Genomic DNA, 26,137 nt, shown 5'->3' with positions numbered 1-26,137 from the left:
AAACCAAATTTCCTATATTTTATAAATTACTATAAATGGATCTTTTGGAACAAACTAAAAACAAAACGCGCTGAAAACATGTAATGTTTTAAAAACACTGAAATGTATGTTATTATTCTGGCAGCTAAAGTTAATGATGCGACTCTTCTTCTGGCATAGAATTAAAATAAAATGCGTCTAAAACCCCTGCTAAAACCTGATATAAATAGATCAGTGCGTCTGACAAACTGATGTTTTCACGCACTTCCGCTGAACATCTCGCGAGAACAAGTTTCCTTGGCAACAATACACGGTGTTTTAATGGAGAGGTCTGAGCGACAAAAGGTTTGTTATTATAGCGCAAATCTCATTAATTTAGCTGTTGATACTATAGTACATATGTAAGAATTTATACAACATGCTATTGCGATTTATTTTCTGCCTCAATAATGAGACGTGGCCACTGAATCAATGTAGCGCGAGAGTTAAACACTGAGCTGCAGTAAAACATTGTTATTCCAGAACGTTTGTCACCTTTTGTCTAAATATTTCACCACATGTCATGGAGTTACGAAATAGTTGCTTCCTAAAACTATCATAAGTCCCATCATAAGCGAAACAGCTAACGTTAAACCCGCTGTTAAAGCCTAGCTTACTTCATAGGCTCTGTCTCTAAACGAGGTAACGTTAACGTTATGCTGTCTAACGTTACCTAGACAGTATTTTTAGTGCATCATAGAAGTGTTCTGAGTCAGCAGCTTTTTTTGGTATCATTATGACTTCTCAAAATGAAGCCTGGGTAACGTTAGGCAGCTCTATACGTTCCGAGAGACCCAGTTTTAGTAAAAACTAAAGTTCAAATAACTCTTCAATCAGATTCAACTCACAACCAACCAGCCATACGACGAGAGTTTTGAGGTGAACGCAGACGAGGCCGCCAGCGTTCACACACCATCCCCACGACAGAGAGGTGAGAAATCTTAACCACTTTTTTCATTTTACCTTCCCATTCACCAACTGTTTTTCCTCATGACAGTTTCCAGGAGGACAGGCAGGCAGAAGCTCAGCGCCATGGCCAGTTATGTTGGTGAGAAACTAGAGGACACTAAAGTAAGATTAAAGTTAACTGTCTCATTTTCATCAATGCTTAAAGTGAGGTTTTATTGACCTGACCTTTCATCTGACCACAGAGAAAAAAAGAGCCGCCACCTGGTGCTCACAGTACTAACGAGAATGATGAAGAGGAGGAGGAGGAGGAAGAAGATGATGATGACGATGATGATTCTGATGACACAGAGTCTGATGAGGAGGAAGGGGAGCCTGGATCTGCTCCAGAGGGGTAGGGCCGTAAACTTGCACACTGTCTACTGCCCAAGATTGATTGGCATTAATGTTTCATTTACTTTTAGCTAATGAGAAAATATATCAAGGGGAAATATACAGATAGGCCAAAATCAGATATACAGTAAGGAAGTGGGCTAGTTGTGCGTAAGAAGATGCAAAATGTAAAATTTCAGTGTTTAACAAAAGTACTAAAAGCATTATAGTTACAGTATTTACTCAAAACAACAAGCTATTTTATTTTAAAATAATGGTGTGTGTGACGACTCCTCACAGTGCATATGACCCTGCCGATTATGAACATCTTCCTGTCACAGCCGAGATCAAAGAGCTGTTTCAGTACATCACTAGGTGAGCATTCACACCACTTGCTTTCCGCCCGCACACGAAACACACAGACATACAAAATGAAGTGAAAGACATTGTCAAAGAGAAACTGACCTTTACTTAACCCTCTTACACTGCAAATGAATGTTTCTTTAACTATCACTTTTGGCCCTGTGGACATTAAAAAGAAAAACAAACTCTTTTTCTTTACCTGGGCTTATTAAACACAATAAAATTAATTTGATAAAATATTGCTTGACTGGAAATGATTCACAGTGAATATGTATATTAATTATAATGAACTATAATATAAATTCAATTATATTATATATACATATAATTACAACTTTAAATTGTAATATAATTAAGAATTTTATATAATAATATATCATTTTAATCCAATAATAATAATGTTTAAATGTGACTCATAAGAAATGAAAGAAATGACAAACTTATTTTCTTTAGCTGGGCTAATGAAACCTATTGAAATAATATTTTCAAACTTTTTAATTTGATTAAATTACAGCTTGACTGGAATTGATGCACAAGGAATTATAGTTATATAACTTTAATATAGTTGTTTATAAAATATAATTAATTATAATATACATACAATTATATTATATATACACAAGTAATTACAACTTTTATATTTTAATATATTTTTTAAAAATTGTTTAAATAATACAATAATAATAATAATAATGTTTTAATGTGACCTTCATAAGAAATGAAAGAAATGGCAATCTTCTTTTGTTTTGCCTTGGCTAATTAAAATAATATTTTCACACTTTTTTATTTGATAAAATTACAGCTTGATGCGCAGTGATGTAGCTTGATGTAGTTAACTTCAAAAGAATAGTATACAATAAAATAAATTATATATACATATAAAGTAATAAAACAGTGCTTGTAGTTGAAGAAGCACACTTATTTGAGTTGTCGATATCTCATGGATTCTTACTGGTATTAATTGAATGACTGTTTCCTTCAGATACACTCCTCAGACGATAGAGCTTGATCACAAACTGAAGCCCTTTATCCCTGATTTCATCCCAGCTGTGGGGGACATTGATGCTTTCCTCAAAGTGAGTGAACATTCAGGTGTGGTTCTGGTCTGAAAGTGTCAACTGACAATTTCTTTATATGTTTTTTTTTTACTATTTGCGTTCTGCAGGTACCACGGGCGGATGGGAAGGCTGACAATCTGGGTCTCCTCGTTCTAGATGAGCCATGCGTTAAACAGTCAGACCCAACAGTGCTTTCCTTGTGGCTGTCAGAGAACAGCAAACAACACAATGTCGCTGTGAGTCCACACACGCACACTAGAAGACTAATTAAGAGCTTTGATGATTGTGACCTGGCAAGTGAAATGAGAATGTGATGCACATGTCTTTCACAGGAAGTGAAAGTTAAGAGCATCGAAAACCCAGAGAAGGCCCCCAAAGCCATAGACAACTGGATCGAGAGCATTACTGAGCTGCATCGGTCCAAACCTCCAGCTACCGTACACTACACGAGGCAAGAACTGACATGAATCAACCCACGAACATCTAGAGAGCAGAACATCTGTTATTTTGTAACCAGTGTGGTGGAAATCCCCCTATGCACCCGACTTAAAGGACAAGTTCGGTATTTTACACTTAAAGCCCTGTTTACAGATCGTTTCTGATGAAATAGAACGGTTAAGATTAAAATTTGGACACATGCAAATTTGCCAAAAGTTTAATGCGTTTTAGAAAGGATTGTTCCAGTGCACCTATGCAGCCATTGTGGAGGTGGGGGGGTGCTACCACAGAAACCTAAAATTCTCGGGACAGCAGCATGTGTCCAAATTTCAATCATAACCGTTCTGTTTCATCAGAAACGATCTGTAAACAGGGCTTTAAGCGTAAAATACCGAACTTGTCCTTTAAGCTAAACGACACCTGCTTAGAGTCGGACAACGTCTCACCCCTTATAAACACCGTCACTTGGAAATGAAAATAAGATCTGTAGTGCTCCACTAAACACAATCACTTGAGAATGGAAGTAAGCTCACTAGAATCTAGTCTGCTGCATTTGAATATGCTTTAATCATGGCCGGGAGAATCTCGGACCAATTTCAGAGAATTCACCCCCCAAAAAAGTTTATAGAATAGGAGCATGAAAATGTGATGTTTCATTTTATACTTTTTCAACAATATGATTGGTTCTTCATATGTATAATTCTCTGTTACTAGGTAAAAGCAAATTTGGACACACTTTGGCATATAAATGTCAATCATGAAAGAAAAAGAAATGTAAGTTCTGATTAATTAAAAATGTCCTTGACACCAGTCTTGTATATTTCTTCAGACCCATGCCAGACATCGACAGCCTGATGCAAGAGTGGCCGGCTGAATTTGAGGAGCTTTTGGGGAAGGTTAGCTTTTGAACAAAAGATGTTCTGCTATATGATCCTTCATCAAACTGTGTTCATCTTCACTTTCTGGTCTGTTCACCAGGTGAATCTCCCCACAGCAGACATTGACTGTGATTTGGCAGATTATGTTGACATTATTTGTGGTAAGTTGGTCCATTGCATGTTTCTTGTAGTCTCATCTTTGTTGCTTTTGTTGGTTATTGTAACAACTGTTCGTGAACCCTCAGGAATCCTGGACATCCCTGTGTACAAGAACCGAATTCACTCACTTCACGTCCTGTTCACACTCTACTCTGAATTCAAAAACTCACAGGTTAGTTTTATATTCTCTACAATATTATAGGGTTAGTTAATTATTCACCCTCATGTCATTCCAAACCCATAAGACTTTCGTTCATCTTCGTAACACAAATGAAGATATTTTTGATGAAATCTGAGAACTTTCTGTCCCTCCATTGACCGCTTCGCGACTGACTGACTGCTTCAAAAAGTTCATAAAGAGATCGTAAAACTAATTCATATATGAACTGAGTGGTTTAGTCCAAATTTTCTGAAGAGACAAGATCGCTTTATATGATGAACATATTTAATTTAGGCTATTATTCACATATAAACATTCATCAACTCACACATCAGTTGTGGTAAACGGAAGCTCAAGCATGTTCGCTTGAAGTTCGAGAACCAGTGAGGTTCGTGTTATGCAGCACGTTTGAGCTTCAGCAAGAACCAATGAGGTTTGTTCTCTGTGCGTCAAGTAGGTTCAGTTGAGATTCTGTTTATGTTCGCTGATCAATGTTTGTTAATAAAAGCCTAAATTAAATCTGGTTAATTTCTTGTTTCTTCAGAAAATTTGGACTAAACCACACGCTTAATATGGATTAGTTTTACAATCTTTTTATGAACTTTTTGAAGCGTCAAAGTGGTTGTTGCACAGCTGTGTATGGAGGGACAGAAAGCTCTCAGATTTCATAAAAAATATCTCATTTGTGTTCCGAAGATGAACGACATGAGGGTTTTCATTTTTGGGTGAACTATCCCTTTAAATAAAATGTTAATCACAATCTGCAAATATTGATTAAGTTTTTTTTTGTTGCATTATGCAGTATTTTTGTAAAAACACAAGATTTTGAATGTTTAATTTGTGTGTGTGTGTGTTTTTTTTTTTAATGGTTGCTGCATTTTTTTTTGGGAGGTTGTACTTTTGATAACCTAATTTTCCCCTCTTGTGAACAGCACTTTAAATCTGTAGCGGAGGGCCAGAAATCTGACACACCGCCTGCTTCACGTACAGCTACTGCTGAATTAGAAAGACTCACTTTGGACTGAAGTCTCCATCATGGCCTATTTTATTACATCCTGTTTTGTTCTAAGCCGTCATGTCACCAACTGGGTTCTGTTATGTTCTACTTCATTACGTTACACTATGAATTCTTCATATGATTGTTCTCACAACAGGGTTGTGATGCTATAATCACTACAATTGCATTTTAATAAAACATATTTATTCAAACTGTAGACTGGAAATGTGTCTTCAAAATAATCAAATCTTGTCCTTTTCTACACCTTTGCCAAATGATTGGCCTTTTCTTGTTGAAGGGTAACACCTGTGAGCTGACCAGAGGATGACGGGTTTCCTTCTTGAGCTCACTTCCTCATTAATAGATATTTTCAATCACTTTACACACTAACAGCTTATCCAAACTCAGTATTGTTTCTTCAGGGCATATACTGTTAAATAACAGAAAGTACAGTTATTTACTGTAAATATCCCATAAAAATAATACTGAATTAAACCAAATCAATACTAAACACTCAGTCATCTGGATATTTAACAAAGCAGGATGACATCTTAACCATATACACACACACACACATATATATATATATATATATATATATATATATATATATATATATATATATATATATATATATATATTTTACATTTGAATGATAAACTGAATCAGAGCAAGTTGTCCTTTATGAGTTATTGATCCGATATACTGCGTGAAATGTACAGTACATGAAACGTACATATAGATAATCTGAATAGGAGCAGCCCTGCCTTCTTCCTTGTTCTAGCCACTTTTGTTTTCCTGTTGTGGTTTACTGTGGCTATTTTTTAATCCGAGGTGACAGTTTCGAGTGCATTGAAGCGCATCATATAACGTACATACAGATTAGAACGGTTAAGTGGTTATAAATGCTCATTTAGCTTAAAAAATTCTAACTGCTGACTTACGATGCCTGGATGTTACATTTATGTCTGGCTGTTTCTGTTTGCTGTATTTGGTAAGTGTGTCTGATTATTTTTTCTTTTTCTGTGGCTGCTTTCGTGTGTGTGTGCTATTAACGCACCAGTGTATATTATAAATTTGAAAATTCTCCATGTAAAGTATACATGAGAGTATACATTAGAGACCTGTTTTTTTTTCTGGGTAATTTTGGATAAATTGTTGAATGCGCTCCTTTCACAATGTCTTTCAGTCAAATGTTTAAATCTGTTTATGGATTGTAATGACTATACATGTTGATTTAACAGCAGAAGAAATTCTTGAAGTGAAGACTGGCTTATATAGTCGCGTCGAACTCACTGGAATGTCACTTAATCAGAACGAGACTGAGTCAGTGTCATGGACCAAACTAAAACTAAATAGAACGCAAATATGTATTAAATATGTAAACAATGGTACCAATGGTTCCAAATGCTACAGTGACTGCTGTAGAAAGGCTCATTTTTATTTGAACAACAACACCCTCATTCTGGAGAACGTGACCGCACAGGATGAAGGAGTCTTCATGGAAACTATAGTTAGAAGAAACGGAGCTATACAATCCCAAAACTTTACTTTAATTATTCAATGTAAGTCAAGACATCAGAATCTTAATTATTCATATGTAATTCATCTTTCTTTTTTTATCTGTGTTTGCTCATTAACACATTTTATTTTAAGACCCACCAAATGCAACAGAGATTGTGGTCTCACAGACCTCCAGCACATCTCTGACTCTCAAATGTGAAGTGAGCGGGTCATTTCTGCAGCTGATGTGGAAGAGAGAAAGAGTCCCCATTCTAGAGAAACACAGACACTCATTCAGTGACAGAAACCAAACTCTACACATCAGCAACATAACCAGCTCAGATTACGGGATGTACAGCTGTATTGTTTCAAATGCATATGGAGAATCAGAACAGCACATAAATATTATCGGTGAGCAGTTGATCATCCATTGTGCACCTTATTTATATCCTCTCCTTATGTCAGATTGTAATATTATATTCAGGACCAGAAATTAAACCAGCACATTTGTGAAAAGAAAGCAGCATTGCATACTCATGTAATTTTCTGTTTTTCTTTTAAGATAAGAACTCAACTGTTAACCAAGGAAATGGTTATAGTGGTAAAACTCAGACTGGTCAGATTCTGCTTTCAAGTGGATTTACACTCATGGGTGTTTTTGTATTGTTCATGTTCTACGGCCTTTACAAATACCATCACAGTAAGACTTTCACCCAAATACATGAACAATGTTCATACATGTTGCTTCAGCAAAATAATAACTGCATGTTTATGAAACCCAAAGCATTTATGATTTAGGTTTACTGTGTGACTCAGATCATGAATGTAAATACCACGTAATCTCAGCAAATGTTCTCAAAAACATCAGACAGGAAGAAAAGGAGAATGAATCACAGACACATTTTCTGCTTTAAAAAACTCCCCTACTTTGCAAGCCACATAAACCTGAAATACAATTACAACAACTACTGTTTTTAAATGATTCTATTTTGTACAGAATATTTTACTGTAATTATATTTTTTAGGGCAAAGAGTTGAAAATGGCAGAACTACAGATGAAGGTATTGAAAATATATCAAGGAGTGTATGTGTGTGTATATTGTATATTATTATACAACCAATTGCATTGTCATATAATATCTATGAAATATACTTTACAGGGGATGCAGATAATGTCCTTGGAATTTACCAGGTAATGGGCAATCAAAAAAATTATTAAACAGACGTAATAATAATTTCAGTAGATATGTACATGGACAATAAAATTGATATTTTCATCATCCCTTTGAATATATATATATATATATAATAAAAAAATAAAAAAATCTTTTATTATTTTTTTTATAAGAGGCTTTTATTCCAAGTTATAGTACAGGGCTGTTGAATGCTTGATTCTGATTGGTTGACAATGTTCTAAGGCGTGCAATTAGGGCAGCTAAGTAGTTCCAGGCAGGTCTTGACCGCATTTAGAAAAATAATGCACACCCACCCGAGGAGGTGTAACAACGACCACTCCGCGCTTAGCATTAAGGTCATATGTTAATGTAGGTTAACAAATTAAGCTTTTAGCAGCTATACACATTCACAGTTTTACAGTCTAATCTTGCACCCATGTACATGTCCATTTTTTATTATCTACTAAAAATGGGACAAATATGTCCAACCCAAAAAGTAAACAAACTCTATGCATGGCTAATGCAAAGACAAGTTTCCCAACCCAATAGCAAACTGGTAGTAGCAAACTCTGTCATATTTCTGACAGCTGTTTACCACATAGTAGCCTATGTCATGTTATATTTGATACAATCCACCTTTACCACAAGTATACGTGAAGGCGGATCTTATCAAATTTTTTTTTGTCTGGTTGTGTGACACCTTTACTTTTTTTGCTTAATTTTCCCGCTGCACCGGAAGTTGCGTGCCCACTGACGCAATCATGTAATTTTATGGGGTCTTTAGTTCATGAAAAACTCCTCAAGAGGAATGCTATAAATGATAAATTTAGGCCTTTTATATGTTTATTATTGTTGTTGTTTTTTAACGGCACCTGTTATTATTTTTATGATAAATGTTTTTAATAACACCTGTTTACTATACTATTCTATTGGTTTACTCCGGCCACTCTTGTCTCACAGGAAGTACCCGACACTGTAGAAGTGACTCCTTTGCCGTACGTCTACACAGACTTCATTAAGCCGAAAGAGCCCGACCAGGCCTCTGCTACAGCGCAACACTTTGAGGACTTTGGTTACTCTGAGGTTGGACCCACATCATGCAGTGCGGAAACAGTTGTTCAGTAATGGTGAACAGACCACAGCGTGTCCTGAGGCTGGAGATGAATGACACAGCTAATATAAGAGACTACAAAACATGTTGGAGTTTAAACAGCGAATACTAATAAACTTTCATATTCATGAATCTGGTGCAGCGCAAAATACAAAGTCAGAGAGTCAGACGAGCAGGGGAAAAAATACATGTTTACATCCTGATCAACCACCAGATGGCAGCAAAAACAGCTGAAAACGTAGCAGTTCGACCATGTACAACCTTAATTGTTCAGAAAGAGCAAGAATTTCTCCAGATGGCCAATGCGTCTTCGGAATAATCGTTTCAATTACATTCAATAAGCATCATTCTGAAAAAGAACAGAAGAAACGGGTTTCCTTTCTTGCACTTGTCACTGGATAATGTACAGCATGAACACATTATAAAGACTTGATGAATACATAAAAGGACTTAATTGAAAACTCCAGTGCCTTTGCAATAATGTCAAGGATACAGTATTTGAAGTGACACACTGTGAGAGGTCGTAAGTTTCCATCCTACCCATTAGTGACTGTCATACATAGTGATTAGATAGATAAATGACTTTGAGAGCTATTGGGAGAGCACAAGTGGTTTGTCTTGCATGACAAACTCTGCTAAAGGTTCTGTATATCAATTAAACGGCATGTCATGGAGTCAGCGGCAGATTAATTGATGTTAAAAGGCAAATCTAGATGTCAGTAAAGAGGTGCAAACTCTCCCAGTGCACAAAAGAGACCAAAACAGCATTTTAGAGACAGCTGTCAATTACCTGAAGAGTATAAAAGTCTCACCACATCTTTCATTTACAGTTAGAGTAGAGCACCTTTATCATGTATACCTAAAGCAACGTCTTTATTGGGATACCAGGGATACACACTGCAACAGAATAGGTTCCTTTCTTTGTTTTTCCTTCAGTAAAGCCAAAAGGAAGAAAAGATAAAACAAAAATAAAAGTTTTTTTTAACAGATAGATAACTGTACAGTCTCACTTTTTCTAAATGTGCTCAAATTGTTGCACCCATGGAATGCTGGGAAATGATACCTACAAACAGAAGGGGGATGTAAGTCTTTAATGATTTAACTTTAATCTCCTGTGATATAAATAGAAAAAACAAAGAGGTTTGGGGACAGTGTTAATTAAAGATCTCCTATACAACTACAATAAGTGCAAACATATTTATATACAAAATTGCACATATCATTTGGGTTTCAGGGGGAAAAAAACAAACAATGTGTGGAAAATATTTTGCATCGCCCATTTGGGGATAAATAAGTCACAAAGCGAACCAAAAGAATCAGACGAAATGCAACGCATGTATCAGGAACAAAACATTTGAGATTTGTGTGATAAACAGATGCACTTTGATCTGAAGGTTTAACATCAGTGATTAAGCCCTATCTGGCAACCCTGAGACAAAAACAACCCCATTTCAGCACGTTTGACTAAGCTGAACATTCACTTGGAATTAATGGACCAAATCAGACTATGAGCACCATAAGGCTTCGGAGAGCCTCGTTCAAGTGCGTACAATCTGCAGAGTTTTGATTTTCATTAAAGCCACATGCATCAGTAATTCAGATGCACTTTAGATTACCTAATAATCATACCAATTGATTTAAAAGCAAATATTTGACGTGAAGAGTACCAAAATCCTGTGAGATGCTTTCATGATCCATTGTGTGCATTAAGAATTCAATTTAGTAAATGATATGCTACAGCTGATACAACAATGACATTGAATTCGGGGGAAAAAAAGATGTACACGTGTAGAAGAGAAAAAAAATAATTTCACAGCATTTAAAATGTTCAATTTATATTCTGATAGTCACTGATGCCATCCATGGTTTACATTGTCATAACATATACATTATCTATTGTTATTCAAAGAAATTTCATATTACACCCTGAAGAGCTTCACTGTGATATTCAGTCCCTCTCTTCTGAAAATCCCCCTCTGTGTCCACTATCTGGTTGAACACAATCTGTGAATAATTTCTCAAATATACAAAAGTGCTCAGTCTTCAAGAAAGCGTAAAAAATGTCTATCTGGCCCGAAAAGCCTCTTCCCTTTTTTAAGGCAAGTGGTGACCAGTAGGTCAAAAGACTCTTGCCACAGAACCGTGCTGTAACATCTCCCAATAAATATTGCAACAAATAATTCCCCCCACATTTGAAACGAGTTAATGGCTTTTGGCATTTGTAGTTTCCAAAAATGGCGAGAGCTTTACTATTAATGTAGAAGGACGGGAATCTCTCTCAACTAGACATGTAAAGGGCAAGAATGACCGAAGTACGCACTGTGAATGAGTGGACAAGAAGCCAAGGTCATGTCCACAAGTGTAAAGCATGCCGAAATGGAAAAAAACGGAACAAACTAAAATTATTCAGAGATCTTTATACTACATTTACGTAAAAGCTTTTAAGACAGGACCGCTTGCAGACATTGTCCCTTTGGCCCTCAATTTCTCTGAACTGTAGTCGAGGTACTGTAAACACTTTAGAGGGTGCTTGAGGGAGGTCGCAACTGAACAACCGTTCAATGAATGATTCACAAACATCAAGCTCCTTCCTGTTATCCAGACTGAACAAAGCTGAAACACAATTCAAATTCTCAACCAATTAAAGCTCTGAGCTCCAGGGATTTCAGAACTCTCGGTCAGTTTAGAATTAGCAGATTCCGGAATTGGACGGATAAGGGGGGGGCGTTTTGTTCAGGGAAAACACACACTCATTACCTTTCATTCTCACCAGCACAACAGCAACGGCACAATATGATACACCAGTACCAGTAAAATCTCTTTTCCAAAATGATTCTTTAGACAAAGTTATATATCATCTTTATAAATATTTTCTGTGCTGTTGTGTCCTCTATCAATATAAATAGCAAAATATAGTGTCATATTTCCTACAGCTAGTTGGATCCCCTCAGCCGTTTACACTAACTAAAGCATCTTTTAATCACAAGAAACCTTTCCGAAAGGATCCATAAGAATTAATGTACAATTTGAACTAAACCTTTGAAGTAATATACTCAAAACAAAATGGATGTCTGTACAAAACAAAATGAACAAAATAATACAAATACAAAAAACAACACAATCAATGTGTGTGTTGTTAGCCACAGGAGTGCATAGATGCTGAGTTTGTGAAATGAGTCTGGGAGGTGTGTGAAAAAAACCGATTGGGTGAAAAGTGACAAAAGCTGATATCAACATTGATTTTTTCTTCTTCTTGGAGGTGGTGATGGTGTGTGGAAATCATCTGTGATGATCTGACCTACTTCTTTGTCCTTCTGAACTGAAGATTGGTTGAAGAATACTCAGCGCTAAATTTTGTTTCCTTTTTTCCTTAAATTAAAATGCTAACCAATAAATATGCAAACAAAGATGCGTCTAACACTTTGTGGTGTACATTCAGGAACATTCATATTGAAAGTGAAAAAATGCAACATAAAATAAACAAACAAACAAACAAACAAGAGAGAAAAAAAAATCACTGTAAGAGTTAACAATAAACATTGCCATAATAATAATTTATATTATATTACAAATTATTCCTATGTTTTTGTTTTGTTTTTTGTTTTTTTGCAGTCCAAGGTCCCTGCCAGGGTAAGGTGATTTTTTATAGTTTTTCTTTTGAAGGAATCCAGATGTAAGGTCCAGACTGTTCCTCTATCACCATCTTACACTGGTTATAAATGTCCTCTAGTGTTTCCCCTTGAACCAGCGCTGAGAGAGAGAGAAAGAGAAAGAGAGAGAAAGAGCTGACGTTATTAGATTATTATGCACTTTTTGCGCCACAAGAAGTAAGAAACCTCGATGACAGTTTCATAATGATCGTTTTTGAACTTAATGGATCATTAGCCACTTTATCGCTCATGAATTCTTCTTGTGTGAATGGTAAGAATAGCCATTTTACCCAGCAACAGAATCCCTAACAAAGCAGTGAGAACTATGCAGCTTTTCATTTAAAAATAACATTTCATTTTTCTCATAAGAAAAACAGTTAATCTATTAACAGTATGCAGAATTATTAGCAAAGCAACACACTCTTTAAATCTCTTTTCTTGGAGGTGCAGATAAATGGAATAAAAAAATAAAGCAACAGCATTGTCACACGGGTTCAAAATGTCCTCAAATGAATCATTATGTCGCTAAGCTCTTTTTCATATTCCTCCATACACTCACAGGGGTCAGGCTAATGCATATTTCAAGAGAAAGTTGATGTGTTTCACTCAGGGGAAAGCGTCAGCTCCGTGGCTCTGCTGTCAAATATGATGGATGGAACAAGCTGCAATGGTTGGCCTCTGAGGTAATGCATATGCAACAGACTATCAGAATATGCAAATGAGGTGATATTGGACAACCTCTGAGCGTGAAGGTGCCGCTCAGGTCCTCTCGATGGATTAGGAACTTTACTGTTACCTGTGAAGAACTCGCCAAACTCCTGCTCCAATTTCATGGCACGGTCATATGTCTTTTTGGCCTGTTCCTCCGTCAACCTCTTATTCATCTCCCTGAAACGCAAAGGGTTTAGAAATGAATTAATCCCTTTGAGTCTGAGCGCAATGGAATTTGTATTATTTATTGAATTACTACTATTAATAAACTTACATTAAGGACTCCATGGATCTAGGCTTTATAAAGATGGCAATGGGGTAGAGTTGTGCTACTTGTAGTCGTTTTATGGCATTCCCAGACACGTCAAGTATGCAGTGCTTTCCCTAGAAAAGCAATAAAGACTTGCTAAATGATGGGAAGCTGAACAGTAGGGCAAGGGGCCGTTCACAAAGAACACATTCAACGACACAAGGACAAGTGTTGGCCTTTGAGATGTCAAGTTAAAAGAAGTTCAGCAAGGAAATGGCCCCTAACATATCAAGACACTCTACCAAAGTACTCATGAGTACTGTACATCTCTGGAACATGTTAAACTAGCTAGGCATCCCAAATTGTAAAATCCACATTAGTAAGCAGACTTCATGGCAATGTTGTGGTTGTAAAACTATAGCAACTACTGACCCTCTCAGCCACATATTTGACTGACTGGACGCTGGTTCCGTACAGATTGTCATTGTACTGTCCAGCCTCGATGAACTTGTGCTCTTGGATGTCTTTCTCCATCTGCTCTCGTGAGTTCACAAAGTGATAATCTCTCCCATCCACTTCATAATCCCGCTTTGATCTGGTAGTATCTGAGATTGGTTTAAAAAAAAATCCAGGGTTTAGTTTTATAATACTTGGGTAATCAGTTCTACAACACATAAAAATGGGAAATCATCAACTTTATTATCTACATACACGTTCATGAGAAATACCATAAGCTGTCGGAGTGCAGAGGGCAAATCTACTTTCATAAATAATTTTTTTTAAATCTCTAGCTATTGGGGTGACATACTAAGAGATAGAACAGCAGCAGTAAGCTAAGCGGAAATACCCGTAGATCCCACTGACTGGATGAACTGTATACTACAGGGAAACACTGATGCTGTTACATTTTCTACTTATATCTTGCTCACTGCAGACTAATAATCTCACTTACCTTCTTGATCAGAACTGTTAGCCGCTTTTTTAAAATTATGAACATAAACAAAAATGGTTAAATAAAAGTCTGAAAAACTGAAAAACAAACAATAAATAAAGTGTTCAAGATGGAAAACATGAAAGAGCTCTGTGGCACTCATCAGCAAACTATGAGAATGATATAGGATCTTTATTCCCTTTTGGGTCTGAGATGAAAACCTCCACAATGTTGTCATTTTTTAGGTTATTATCTATAGCACAAGACAACAAAGCTCTTTTCCAAAAACATTATAAAAAAATCTTACAAAGTGTGGGTTACAAAGTGTTACTTTCAAGGTTTGCTCGAAGAACTTTTATTGGGTTTTGTATTTACTTAGACTAATTATAACTTCAGAAAACATCACAATAAAGTGACCAACCCTTAAGAAAAAGAAGTATACTTCAAGTTAATTTTATGAAGTATACTTAAGTAATGTTCAAGTATATTTTAAGTATACTTTATGAGTAAGTAAGTACTCAATGTGTACTTGTAAGTGTACTATTTCAATACTGCTTGGGACTAAATTGGCCCAAAGTATACGTTTAAGTGTACTATAATTGTAAGAGTAGTAAACTACTTAGTTTACTATTTTAATGCAAGTAGTAAATTTTTTAGTTTATGAAAGTACACACTGAAGTGTACTCTCAGTAAACTACTAGTTTAGTAGTTTATACAGCAAGTATACTTGTACGTTTTCTTTAAGTGAACATAATATTATACTTATAGTTCACTATTTATATATTATTTTTGCACTTGTTCAAATGTAGATATTATTTTTTATACTTGAAAAATACCTTTAACTGTACTTTAATTTTAAAAACATTTGATTAGCTTCATGCGTCCTTTTTTAATCAACACTTGAATGTCGGTAAGTTTCATAAAGAAAGGCAACATTTTAAACAAAAAAGTTGAGAAAATCAAATTTTTTGTCAAAGACTACGGCTTGATCAGATTCAGAACGATGATCAAAACACAGATGGAGTAGATCGAGTCCAACACCCCCAAAGCTTTTTTTCTCTTCATGGGTTACGTTTAATTTCATTTGGTAATATTAAGCAGTTTTGATTTACAAGCTGTTTAATGTTTGATGATCACGTTATTTTAAATTTAAGTGAGCAATCTTCTATCACTTGTTTCAGCTTCTCCTCCTGTGTTTTGATCTGGAGATTCTGTACTAGAAGATGTGTCATAGCGCCCCCTACCGTATAACAGTGAAATCATGGATAGCTGGAAAATTCAGTCAATGGTGGGGAGTAAAGTAGAATTAAAGTAAATTCCTATGTACACTACCAGTGGACTAGCCTACACAAAAATTCAGATACGCAGAATTAGAAATATATCTGTTTCAGATCAATATTCTAATCAATATTTTGAAACAACGTACGTTTCATAAGACTGTATATGAAAAACGATGTAAAAAAAGTATATTTAATAGGCTACTCGATCATAAGAGTTAACACAACTACAAGCCAAGTATACTTTGAATACTTAATTATACTTTTAAGTATATCTCGATCAAAAGATTGAGTTCAAGTACAGGCCAAATATACTTGGACTTTTCTCTCAGAATAAGTCAAGTACACTTAAGTGTAATTTTAAGTATATTTCTGAGAAGTAAATAAAGTATATTTTTTAGAAGAATATAAAATGTAGACTGAAAGTATACTTTCTTATTTTTAGTTTAAAAGAAGTATACTAGTAGAATACTTGAATAAACATATTTTTCGTAAGGGTAGTTGAAATTTGTTAATCAGCAGACCTTGAAGTAAGTGATTTCATAGTCACAGCACAATGAAATGAGTTTCAGGAACTGCACAGCAATAGTTATGAGCACTGTGGGGCAGTAGGGAACACCACGGACTCTTATGGTCAGGTCACTTACCTTACCATCTCATTTTGATGAATCCCACCAGTACCGCTATCAGCACAAAGGCTTAAAAACCCCCAAGACTACTGAACATAATTACAAACTACCTTGGCCAGAGGTTTTTTTAACACTCAAGTTGAAATTTATAACGGCACCAGTGAGAATAACACAATACAGTATTGCTCATTTGGGCTCTTTTGAGACCGTGGTTGAGTCAGCCTCTACTGAAGGTTAATTTGTGCATTCTAAAGATGAAAAATGAATAATTAATGAAAGATCCACTAGGAGATTAGTTTATCTGATAATCTAACCACCTGGGCAAGAACCACAAGATCTCTGTATGGTACTTACGTGGCACACATGACCCAAACTTGTCCGGGAACTCGGAGATGAGGTCATCGTTGACTCTGTCCTTCATGGGCCCCAAAATTATAACTGGTCTGGCGTAATTAACTGTTCATACAGATAATACAGAAAAAACAAACAAATTGAACATCAATCACGTAATATATTTACACTTATACAGAACTTCATACAGTCCAAGCATGAGAGACAGTGGAGAAGCACTTACTCTCTTGTCTGATGACAGGCTCATACGAGAGGATCAGTTCCTCTTGACTCCCTGGAAACAGAACAGAGAAACATACTCAGTGGGGTGGGTGGTTGTGATGGGACTCAGCTTGCTTTCTGTAGAACGCCAGTGATCGAGACACATTTGATGTGCCCTTCACCAAGGTCTCGCCTCTCAGAGTGCAGCTCGAGTGGATGTGTAAATGAGTTACTGAGCATGTAATGTCATTACGTACTTGTTGACAAGGACATTTGCTTTAAAAAAAAGAGAAAAATGAAAAACAGTGGCAAAATTGAGTTAGCGCTCATTTGGTAGATTAAAGGGATCGGCAGAAAGGCTTTGGGATGATGATGGACAACAGAAAAGCAATTTAATCACGGATATGACTGACGTTTCAGACAGTGACAATACTAATTTAATATATAAGTACAATTATGGGAACGCGGGTCCAATGTGATGCTAGTTTTGAGGTAGTCTGCGCACACAGGGACTTCAAGTTGCCAGAGTAGTTTATTTTTAGCCCTGGGACGAACAGAAGCAGGCTGCCGCAGGAACACTATATGGTTATTATCCATCGATTCAAACCCAGATAGGATCGAGTGTTATTCTGAGCCAGAGCTTAATTTCTCTCATTGGAAGTGGTAACATTAAACTATACAGAATGAATCACGCATGAATCAGCTACTATGTAGTGCTCCACTCTTACCCAAAACAATTTAGATGCTGTGGAAAAGCTAGATGACCTCTTTTGTTGTAGCTATTGCCATAAACAGAATGGATTATGTCTATACAGCCTTACAAACACAAAGCACACTCTAAAGCTCTGTTCAACAACCTAATGAGCTGCCTACAGAGGCAGAATTTTAAGGCATCAAATGTAGACTCACAACACAAAGGCTGTTCTGAAATGTAGGCAACTTAATTTTGCTTTTAAAATTTGGTAAAAAGGGGATATATCAAATGCTATTGCAAGTTGAGTCTCACATGGATAGTTATGTAGAGTACAAAAAATCAGTCATGGTGGTTAGAAGGCAGCTGCCTATGTAGGTAGGCAGGAAAGGAAAGGACGAGTTTTATGCATTAAACAGCCGTCAAGATGACAGCATCTGTGAGGATTTTAAACAAGGTTATGTGGGTTTGATCAATGCCTGGAGCTTTTGGAGGAGACAGATTATACATCATCTTGTAAGACCAGACAGTGACCTTTGCCCTCTGAGCCTAATATGGAGCCAGCTATCCACCTTTTCTTTTTTTTTTATATTGTTTTTTTCTGGTGATTTTTGCCTTTTATAGTGACAGGACAGTATAGAGTGGACAGGAAGCGAGGTGGGAGAGAGACGGGGGACGGGAATCGGGAAAGGTCCATGAGCCAGGACTCGAACTCGGGCCGCCCGAGCGCAATGGTGTTACGTGTCGACGTGCTGACCACGAGGCCATCGGTGCCGACTATCCACCTCATTTTTAACCTAAGAGCAGGTGTGGCCATTTGTAACTTGACTGTGCAAGGCTTCCGGTGGGATCCACTTTCAGTTATTTTTAGCTGTACAAAACAGCTTGTTATGCTGCTTGTTGTTGTGAATTGATTTTTCTTATTATATTATTTTAGTGTTTTGTCGTAATTATAAACCCACTGGTTTGTATCACAAATAGTTTTATCATTTACTACACTTTGTTATTTTTCTAGTTATTTTTTGTAAACTTACAGTGGCAAATTAATCTAAAGTCTCGTACAGTCACAGAAAGTAGTTCCCTATCGTCCGGTCACAACGACGTACGTCGTGGTGAACGACGAATAGGAATCTTGCTAGAGAGGCCAATCTACTTTGAGTGAAACTAAAACAAGCCAATATACATTGGCGTGCAATCATTTGCATCAGCTGCGCAGCCTCGCAGCGCGGGTATTTAACGAGCAGCTGGTGCGATTTCACTTCAGCTTTTTGCTTTGGAGCCAAGCACTTCGATGCGTTCTACACAGAGTGACTTCAAAGACAAGCCTTTTTCGGACCTCTCCTTCCCGGTGCGGGCGTTACTTTCTATCTGTGTGTTTCTGGATGCGGTCGTTACCTGGGTTCACGGGATGGTCACAAACGTTGCCTCGTGTGTCTGGGCATTAAACACGCTGAGGCGGCGTTTGTGGATGAGTCATGTACCCATTGTGGGAAGATGACCATCGCGGAGCTGCGGTCGAGACTCACGTCCATCCTCCTCAGAGGGTTGCTTCGGGCAGTGACATGGGTGACCTGAGGATGACGGTGATCGCGTCTCTTTCGGGGAACCAACCCCCTAGGAGCCCTCACCCCTCTCACGCTCCGCAGCCAGTTGAGCCCCCACTATCACGAGGAGCATGAGTTCTGGGAAGACGATGACCGCATCGCTCCATCCCCCGGAAGAGGGCCGGGTGGAAAATCCTTGTTTTCCTTTTGTTTTTGTTCTCGACCGCGTCGCCGAAGAGGCCGGTCTGGGACACGGGGGAGTTAAGGAAACGGAGCTTGTCGGTCTCCCTCATGTCGGCCAGACACAGCCAGAGATGGCGTTCCTGGACCACCAAGGTGGACATCGCACGACCCACCGACCGCGCGGTCACCTTCGTCGCACGAAGCGCGAGGTCCGTCGCGATGCGAAGTTCCTGAAGAACTTGGGGATCGTGACCACCCTCGTGCAGCAACGCCATAGCGTGCATGGCAGAGGCAGCTTCCCCACAGGCCTTGTAAGCCTTGCCGGTTAAATCTGACGAGTACTTACAGGCCCGGGAAGGAAGACACGGTTCTCCACGCCAAGTGGAGTTAGGGCACAGTTGCATAGCAACGGGCAACGGCCCGTTCCACTGGCGGGATACGCGTGTATCCCTTAGCCGCCCCGCCATCAAGGGTGGTGAGGGAGGAGGAGCCACCGCTTCGAGCCATGTATGTCCATGTGTGCTCAACCGTGTGGCCGACGAGCTATCACGAGCTGTGCTCCTGGGAGAATGGCGACTCCACCCCCAGGCGGTTCAGCTGATCTGGAGAGAGTTCGGAGAGGCTCAGGTAGACCTGTTTGCCTCCTCAGAAACCTCCCACTGCCAGTTGTTTTACTCCCTGACCGAGGGAACACTCGGCACGGATGCACTGGCACACAGCTGGCCCCGGAGCCTCCGCAAATATGCATTTCCCCCAGTGAGCCTACTTGCACAGACCCTGTGCAAAGTCAGGTAGGACGAGGAGCAGGTCCTTCTGGTGGCTCCCTATTGGCCCACCCGGACTTGGTTCCCAGAACTCATGCTCCTCGTGACAGTCCCTCCCTGGCCCATTCCTCTGAGGAAGGATCTTCTGACTATGGCACCCGCGTCCGGACCTCTGGAAACTCCATGTCTGGTCCCTGGACGGGACGCGGAGGTTCTAGGTGACTTACCCCCAGAGGTACTTAACACCATCACTTCTGCGCGAGCGCCGTCTACGAGACGTGCGTACGTCTTGAAGTGGAACCTGTTCGTCGATTGGTGTTCCTCCCGTAGAGAGGACCCCCGAAGATGTTCGATAGGGTCAGTGCTTTCCTTCTTGCTGCAAGGGCTGGAGCGAAGGCTGTCTCCCTCCACCCTTAAAGTACATGCTGCTGCTATTTCAGCATTTCATGACCACATAGTAGGAAAGCACGACCTGGTCGTCAGGTTCCTTAGGGGGGCGAGACGATTAAATCCTCCTCGTCCTCCCTCCATACCCTCTTGGGACCTTTCCCTGGTGCTTCGAGCACTTCAGGATGCTCCCTTTGAGCCTTTGCAGTCAGCAGACTTAAAGCTTCTCTCCTTGAAGACTTTGCTGCTGATTGCACTGGCCTCGATCAAGAGGGTAGGGGAATCTGCAAGCATTTTCGGTCGACGAATCGTGCCTAGAGTTCGGGCCGGGTGACAACCATGTTGTACTGAGACCCCGGCCTGGCTATGTGCCCAAGGTTCCTACCACTCCCTTTAGAGATCAGGTAGTGAACCTGCAAGCGCTGCCCTTGGAGGAGGCAGACCCAGCCCTGGCTTTGCTCTCTCCCGTTCGTGCTCTGCGTATGTACATGGACAGAACTCAAAGCATCAGGACCTCAGACCAGCTCTTTGTCTGTTTCGGAGGCCAGCAGAAGGGAAAGGCTGTCTCCAAGCAGAGGATGGCCCACTGGATAGTGGATGCCATCGCCTTGGCTTACCAAGCTCAAGGCGTGCCCTGCCCGCTCAGGTTGCATGCACACTCCACGAGAGGCGTTGCATCCTCCTGGGCGCTGGCACGTGGCTCCTCGCTAACAGATATCTGTAGAGCTGCGGGCTGGGCGACACCTAACACGTTCGCTAGATTCTATAGCCTACGTGTAGAGCCCGTGTCCTCCCGTGTTCTCACTCTAAACGGGTAGAAGCACTGTGAGTACCGGCTCTGTCGGCTTGCTGCATCCTACTGTGCACCCTTATTACTCCAGAGTCAAAAACCTGTTGAGCCCTCCAAACACCCTCTGCCCGGACATGGCGGAGTGTCCGGTGCCAGGCCTCTATCCGCTGAATCCTTGAGAACCGGGTCTAGGCTGGGTCCCATATGTGTGACCCTACGGGGATCCCATATGTGTATATTCTCCACGGCTGCTCCTAAATGGAAGCCCGTGTCTTTCCCTTGGGCTAAGTCACCCATAACTCATATGCAGTCACCCATTACTCATAGTCCATATGTCCATTCCCACATAAATCTCCTTAAGAATGTGGCTCCCGCAGCGTTCCCCTCCCTCAGTTCGGGCACGCTTTCCAGTGTTATCCAATATCTCACTGTATGGGTTATCACGGAACAACAGTGACGGATACTCTCGATGTAAGCCCTCTCCTATCGTCCTTCCAGGCAAGAAGGTGTAGAGGCTTACACAGGGCGCTGGATGGGGTGCAGCAGCTGTGGCGCTTTGGTAGGGATTCCTATTCGTCGTTCACCACGACGTACGTCGTAGTGACCGGACAATAGGGAACGTCTCGGTTACAAATGGTAACCCTCGTTCCCTGAGGGAGGGAACGGAGACGTACGTCCCATCGCCACATCCGCTGCTACCCGCCGGGGCGACCAGCTTTTCAGGCTTGGCTCCTCAGCAAAAAACTGAAGTGCAATCGCACCAGCTGCTCGTTAAATACCCGCGCTGCGAGGCTGCGCAGCTGATGCAAATGATTGCACGCCAATGTGTATTGGCTTGTTTTAGTTTCACTCGAAGTAGATTGGCCTCTCTAGCGAGATTCCTATTCGTCGTTCACCACGACGTACGTCTCCGTTCCCTCCCTCAGGGAACGAGGGTTACCATATGTAACCGAGACGTTTACTTCCGTATTGCAAAATAAGGTTGACTTAATAATTATGCTTGTACTAATATCAGATGAATGAGACATGGTGACTTTAGAAAAAACATTGAAAGAAGTCCCTTATGCTCATTTATTTGATCAAATACAGTACAAACAGAGTAAAACAATTATAATATTATAAAATATCAAAACAATTTTAAATGTTTTCTATTTTAATATATTTAAAATTTAATTTATTCCTGTGATGAAAAGCAGAATTTTCAGCATCACTACTCCAGTCTTCAGTTTCACATGATCCTTCAGAAATCATTCTAATAAGATGATTTGATGCTCAAGAAACATTTACTATTATTATCAATGTTGAAAACAACTGTGCTGCTAAATATTTTTGTGGAAACTGTGATAGATTTTTTTTTCTCCAGCATTATTTGATGAATACAATGATGTCTTTACTGTCACATTTAATCAATTTAATGCGTCCTAATAAAAATAAAAAAAAATCATTCATATTAATGAAATATTTGTTGAAATGTAACTCTGAAATATTTAAACTTAAAGTTGCTATGGCTAAAACTGATATATTTCTAAAATGAAACAAACTGGAAAAGATTCTTTCTGACAGCACATATCATTTTTCATCAGCACGTTATCAAGTGGGTCCATTTCCAAAATAAATTAAATAAAAGCCACAAATCCTGTTTACCGGCCAAGGGGAAACAAACAAGTCATATTTCATTATGTTGACGATGGCACTCTATGGCTGTCTAGAAGAGCATCATGCAATATGACAATTATATGGCAAAACCTAATCTGTCCAATGTGACAAGCTCATCCATCCAGGCTCTGAATACACACTCGGTCTGGAAACCTGCCACTCTCAAGATGACTTCAAAACCTGACAGCTAATGTTTTGGAGCTGGACTACAGTACTATATCTCCAACAACCTGACCTAAAGTCATCATGTTACTCAGTAACTTTCTTATAACAGTACGTTCTAGTTTTTAACAAGTCTAGAAGATCATTATCAGGGGCTCGCTATAAACTCTGACAGTCTAAGTTGGTTGTATTGGACAAAATTAGACTTGAGTTTCAAGCATAAAATAAAATTAGACACAGAAGATTAAATTAGGGACCCAGTACTGAGAAAGAGAGATGAACACGTTCAACCCAAAAGAAATATCCTCTATTCTGATCAAGCTGTATTTACTTATACATAGGCTGTGAACAACATTTTCTTCCCCTCTCTATGGATTATATCATGGCACAATTACATATTAATTCATTGAGAATAATGCTAAATATTCTGTTTGACTGATGTGGATTTCCTCATTCCCTTAAAACCATTTTAATAACTGTTTTAGCTAAATGCTCCTGATGTGAACATAAAACACTGTCAAAAACTCAAGACAACATTTGGCACAGCACTGCAGAGACATCATAAAAGACAAAGACAAAGGACTAGAAAGTAGCATAGATATCTATGAACAGAACTGATTTGTTTTGAATCATGTCTGTAAGATAATCAGAATTTATCACTTCTATGTGTCTTTTATTGTAGCATTTATATTTGAGAAACCCACCCTAAACAAGACATACAATCAAAATAAACAGTTCAATTTACATTTCATAATTTTTAGCCAGAATAAATAAACCTTTTCCAGCTATGCAAGACTAAACATCAGAAAACAGCACAACAGTCTTGACATACAAACTAAACGAACAACATTTGACAAACTATTCTCACACGTGTTACGTTCATGCAACATTTTAGCTACCACATAAACCTAAGGATGATAATGCAGGAATCCCTGAAACCTGTAGACCAACATACATTAGTATTCTGACATGCAGACAGGTCTGTCGTTGACGTAACAGAAAAGAACAAATCTGAACTGAAATGTTACATGTGTGGTTGGGAGAGGGGTATTGGGTCCATTCCTTAACACACTTACTCAGTGTCTTTGCTCCGTACCCGTCCTCCCCTATTCCAGAGATGTCCTACACCACACAGCCGATCAGGGGGGCGGAGAAAGAGAGAGACGAAGAGAGATGAAAGAATGGGAGACAGAGAGACAGAGGAAGAGAGAGAGACAGTAAGGTTGTTGGTGGGGAGGGGAGAAACGCCAGCAGAAGAAGGAGGGCATGGGCTTCCTGGAGCTACCTACACACACCTAGACCTTTCACCTCACCCTGAGGATGCGTTTGTGTGAGCGTGTGCTGTTTTTATGTACCTACGTGTCAGAGTGCACGTGTGTTTGTGGCTACTTACTTTCCGAGTCGCTGCCGTCTTGCTCGTCGGCGTCCTTGTTCTTGTAGAAAGGGAACTTGCGTGAAAAGATGAAGTTCTTTCTACGTTTTTCACTGAATGACTGTGCGGAGAGAGAGCATGGTGCAAACAGGGGGCTCTAAACGCTGTCACAAACATGCTGACAAAAACAACACAACGACCGGAGCTAGACGTGAGGGACAGCAGCCAGGAAACAACCAAATATCAAATTGTTCTTTTTCCAAAGTTTTCATGGTCAGGATCGTTCATCAAATCAAATGAGCAATTCACACATTTTAAATAGGTTTTTATTTATACCAACGTAATTGCATTATTTTTGGCTAGAGCTGAAAGCACTTGGGTGATCCTGAATCGGTGGTCTTTGTTTGTTGTGAAGGCTGATCCAAACCCTGCTGTCCATGACGTCACAGCACCTGAGCTATTCTTAGACAGCTCAAATGTATTCAAATCAAAACATGATCAGTAGAAATGAACATACAACGGAGGTAAACAATGATTAAAAAAAAAAAAGGCCAACTGAAGCTGGTTTAGTGCCATGCAAAGGCAAAGGGGACTTAAAAAAAAAACTCCTATTAAAATATTAGGCATGCAGGACTCCTACCAGGGAGACATGCTGATCAAAGGGGCAAAATTTGTGCTGCTTGTGTGTAGTATTATGATTTTCTGAAGGTGAATTGTTTTTAAAATGGTTATAAAATGCTGAAAAAAACAAAACAAATGAGGTAACATATATGTGCCTGGGGTGATTCTAAATGTGAACCTGAGCTCAATATGCTGCCTGATATGAACAGAATTTTCCTGATTAATTTATAATGGTGGAATCCATCAATGATATGTCCACATCATATGTCACCCCAAAATTAAAAGAAAAAGAAAAAAATCTATATGACTTACATTACATCAAGTCTATTTTAGAACCATTACAATTTAAAATGTTATTGAAATTTCAAACTCCATTGAATAACGTAATGCAGTTCTTAATAATGTGATGCAAAACTCAATAAGAAACAAATAAAGAAAAACAGTAAATATTTAAGTTGTAAAGTATGTAACCATAATAGTATTTTTTATCCTGAATTCAATAATGCTTTAATAAAAATAATTGTCAGGATGTGATACGTTAATGAGAATGAGATTTATTACAGCAATAAAATCAGGAGTATTATGCTTAATTATAATGAATTGCAACGGTTCTAAAATAGGTTTCATTTCCTTTATGCAAATCATTTTTTTAATGATTTGTGGGTGAAACATAACCTAGACATTCCTTAATGAGATTCATACTTAAATGTTTGGCAATAAATATAATTTTAATTTAAATGCTTTTGTGTGTATTTTGTGGTTTTAACCTATTTTAATATATCAGTACAGTGTATGAAATAAACCAATTGTACCCCTGATAGTGATTAAA

General features: G+C 38.8%; 3 protein-coding genes across 28 annotated transcripts in view; 2 read left to right on the top strand and 1 right to left on the bottom strand.

The window, feature by feature from the left end:
- Nucleotides 1-172: 172 nt before the first annotated feature.
- Nucleotides 173-5,566, top strand: ift46 (intraflagellar transport 46 homolog (Chlamydomonas)). Its single transcript, XM_082157217.1, has 12 exons — nt 173-324; nt 856-949; nt 1,016-1,089; nt 1,170-1,318; nt 1,597-1,671; nt 2,642-2,735; nt 2,825-2,953; nt 3,050-3,168; nt 3,985-4,051; nt 4,134-4,194; nt 4,279-4,364; nt 5,285-5,566. The coding sequence occupies exons 1-12, from the start codon at nt 301-303 to the stop codon at nt 5,375-5,377; spliced, it is 1,065 nt and encodes a 354-aa protein (XP_082013343.1). The 5' UTR covers nt 173-300; the 3' UTR covers nt 5,378-5,566.
- Nucleotides 5,567-6,054: 488 nt separating this feature from the next.
- Nucleotides 6,055-12,634, top strand: LOC309488803 (leucine-rich repeats and immunoglobulin-like domains protein 2). Of its 3 annotated transcripts, none has more exons than XM_082157219.1 (7): nt 6,055-6,343; nt 6,766-6,914; nt 7,006-7,263; nt 7,415-7,552; nt 7,878-7,913; nt 8,013-8,044; nt 8,988-12,634. In XM_082157219.1, the coding sequence occupies exons 1-7, from the start codon at nt 6,303-6,305 to the stop codon at nt 9,150-9,152; spliced, it is 819 nt and encodes a 272-aa protein (XP_082013345.1). In that variant the 5' UTR covers nt 6,055-6,302; the 3' UTR covers nt 9,153-12,634. The 3 variants fall into 3 exon arrangements, with proteins under 3 accessions (XP_082013345.1, XP_082013344.1, XP_082013346.1); XM_082157218.1 differs by having other exon boundaries at nt 6,056-6,343; nt 6,594-6,914; XM_082157220.1 differs by lacking the exon at nt 6,766-6,914 and having other exon boundaries at nt 6,058-6,343.
- The window catches only part of dlg2 (discs, large homolog 2), a 229,330-nt gene continuing 213,407 nt past the window's right edge, over nt 10,215-26,137 (bottom strand). For 21 of the 24 annotated variants that reach the window (XM_082157144.1, XM_082157161.1, XM_082157167.1 and 18 more), the window contains 7 exons: nt 24,709-24,808; nt 17,161-17,211; nt 16,941-17,042; nt 14,182-14,354; nt 13,774-13,883; nt 13,585-13,676; nt 10,215-12,888 (listed from right to left, as the gene is read on the bottom strand). In XM_082157144.1, coding sequence (XP_082013270.1) covers nt 12,782-12,888; nt 13,585-13,676; nt 13,774-13,883; nt 14,182-14,354; nt 16,941-17,042; nt 17,161-17,211; nt 24,709-24,808 — 735 coding nt within the window. In that variant the 3' untranslated portion in view covers nt 10,215-12,781. Of the gene's footprint in view, nt 12,889-13,584; nt 13,677-13,773; nt 13,884-14,181; nt 14,355-16,940; nt 17,043-17,160; nt 17,212-24,391; nt 24,438-24,708; nt 24,809-26,137 lie in introns of all 24 variants that reach the window. The other 3 variants (XM_082157163.1, XM_082157165.1, XM_082157160.1) reach the window with 1 other exon arrangement.

This window comes from Leuciscus leuciscus (assembly GCF_965113295.1).
Source record: "Leuciscus leuciscus genome assembly, chromosome: 24".
Classification (NCBI taxonomy): domain Eukaryota; kingdom Metazoa; phylum Chordata; class Actinopteri; order Cypriniformes; family Leuciscidae; genus Leuciscus; species Leuciscus leuciscus.
The sequence above is the reverse complement of the archived record's forward strand: the minus strand, read 5'-3'. Positions and strand labels throughout refer to the sequence as shown.

What these genes read in the sequence shown, in the direction of transcription:
- LOC309488803 (XM_082157218.1), top strand. Translation starts at nt 6,295, where the DNA reads ATGCCTGGATGTTACATTTATGTCTGGCTGTTTCTGTTTGCTGTATTT. An exon ending in TGGCAGAACTACAGATGAAG is followed by an intron (nt 7,914 to 8,012) that starts GTATTGAAAATA and finishes TATACTTTACAG; the next exon opens with GGGATGCAGATAATGTCCTT. An exon ending in ATGTCCTTGGAATTTACCAG is followed by an intron (nt 8,045 to 8,987) that starts GTAATGGGCAAT and finishes CTTGTCTCACAG; the next exon opens with GAAGTACCCGACACTGTAGA.
- ift46 (XM_082157217.1), top strand. Translation starts at nt 301, where the DNA reads ATGGAGAGGTCTGAGCGACAAAAG. An exon ending in CTGTTTCAGTACATCACTAG is followed by an intron (nt 1,672 to 2,641) that starts GTGAGCATTCAC and finishes TGTTTCCTTCAG; the next exon opens with ATACACTCCTCAGACGATAG. An exon ending in GCTACCGTACACTACACGAG is followed by an intron (nt 3,169 to 3,984) that starts GCAAGAACTGAC and finishes ATATTTCTTCAG; the next exon opens with ACCCATGCCAGACATCGACA.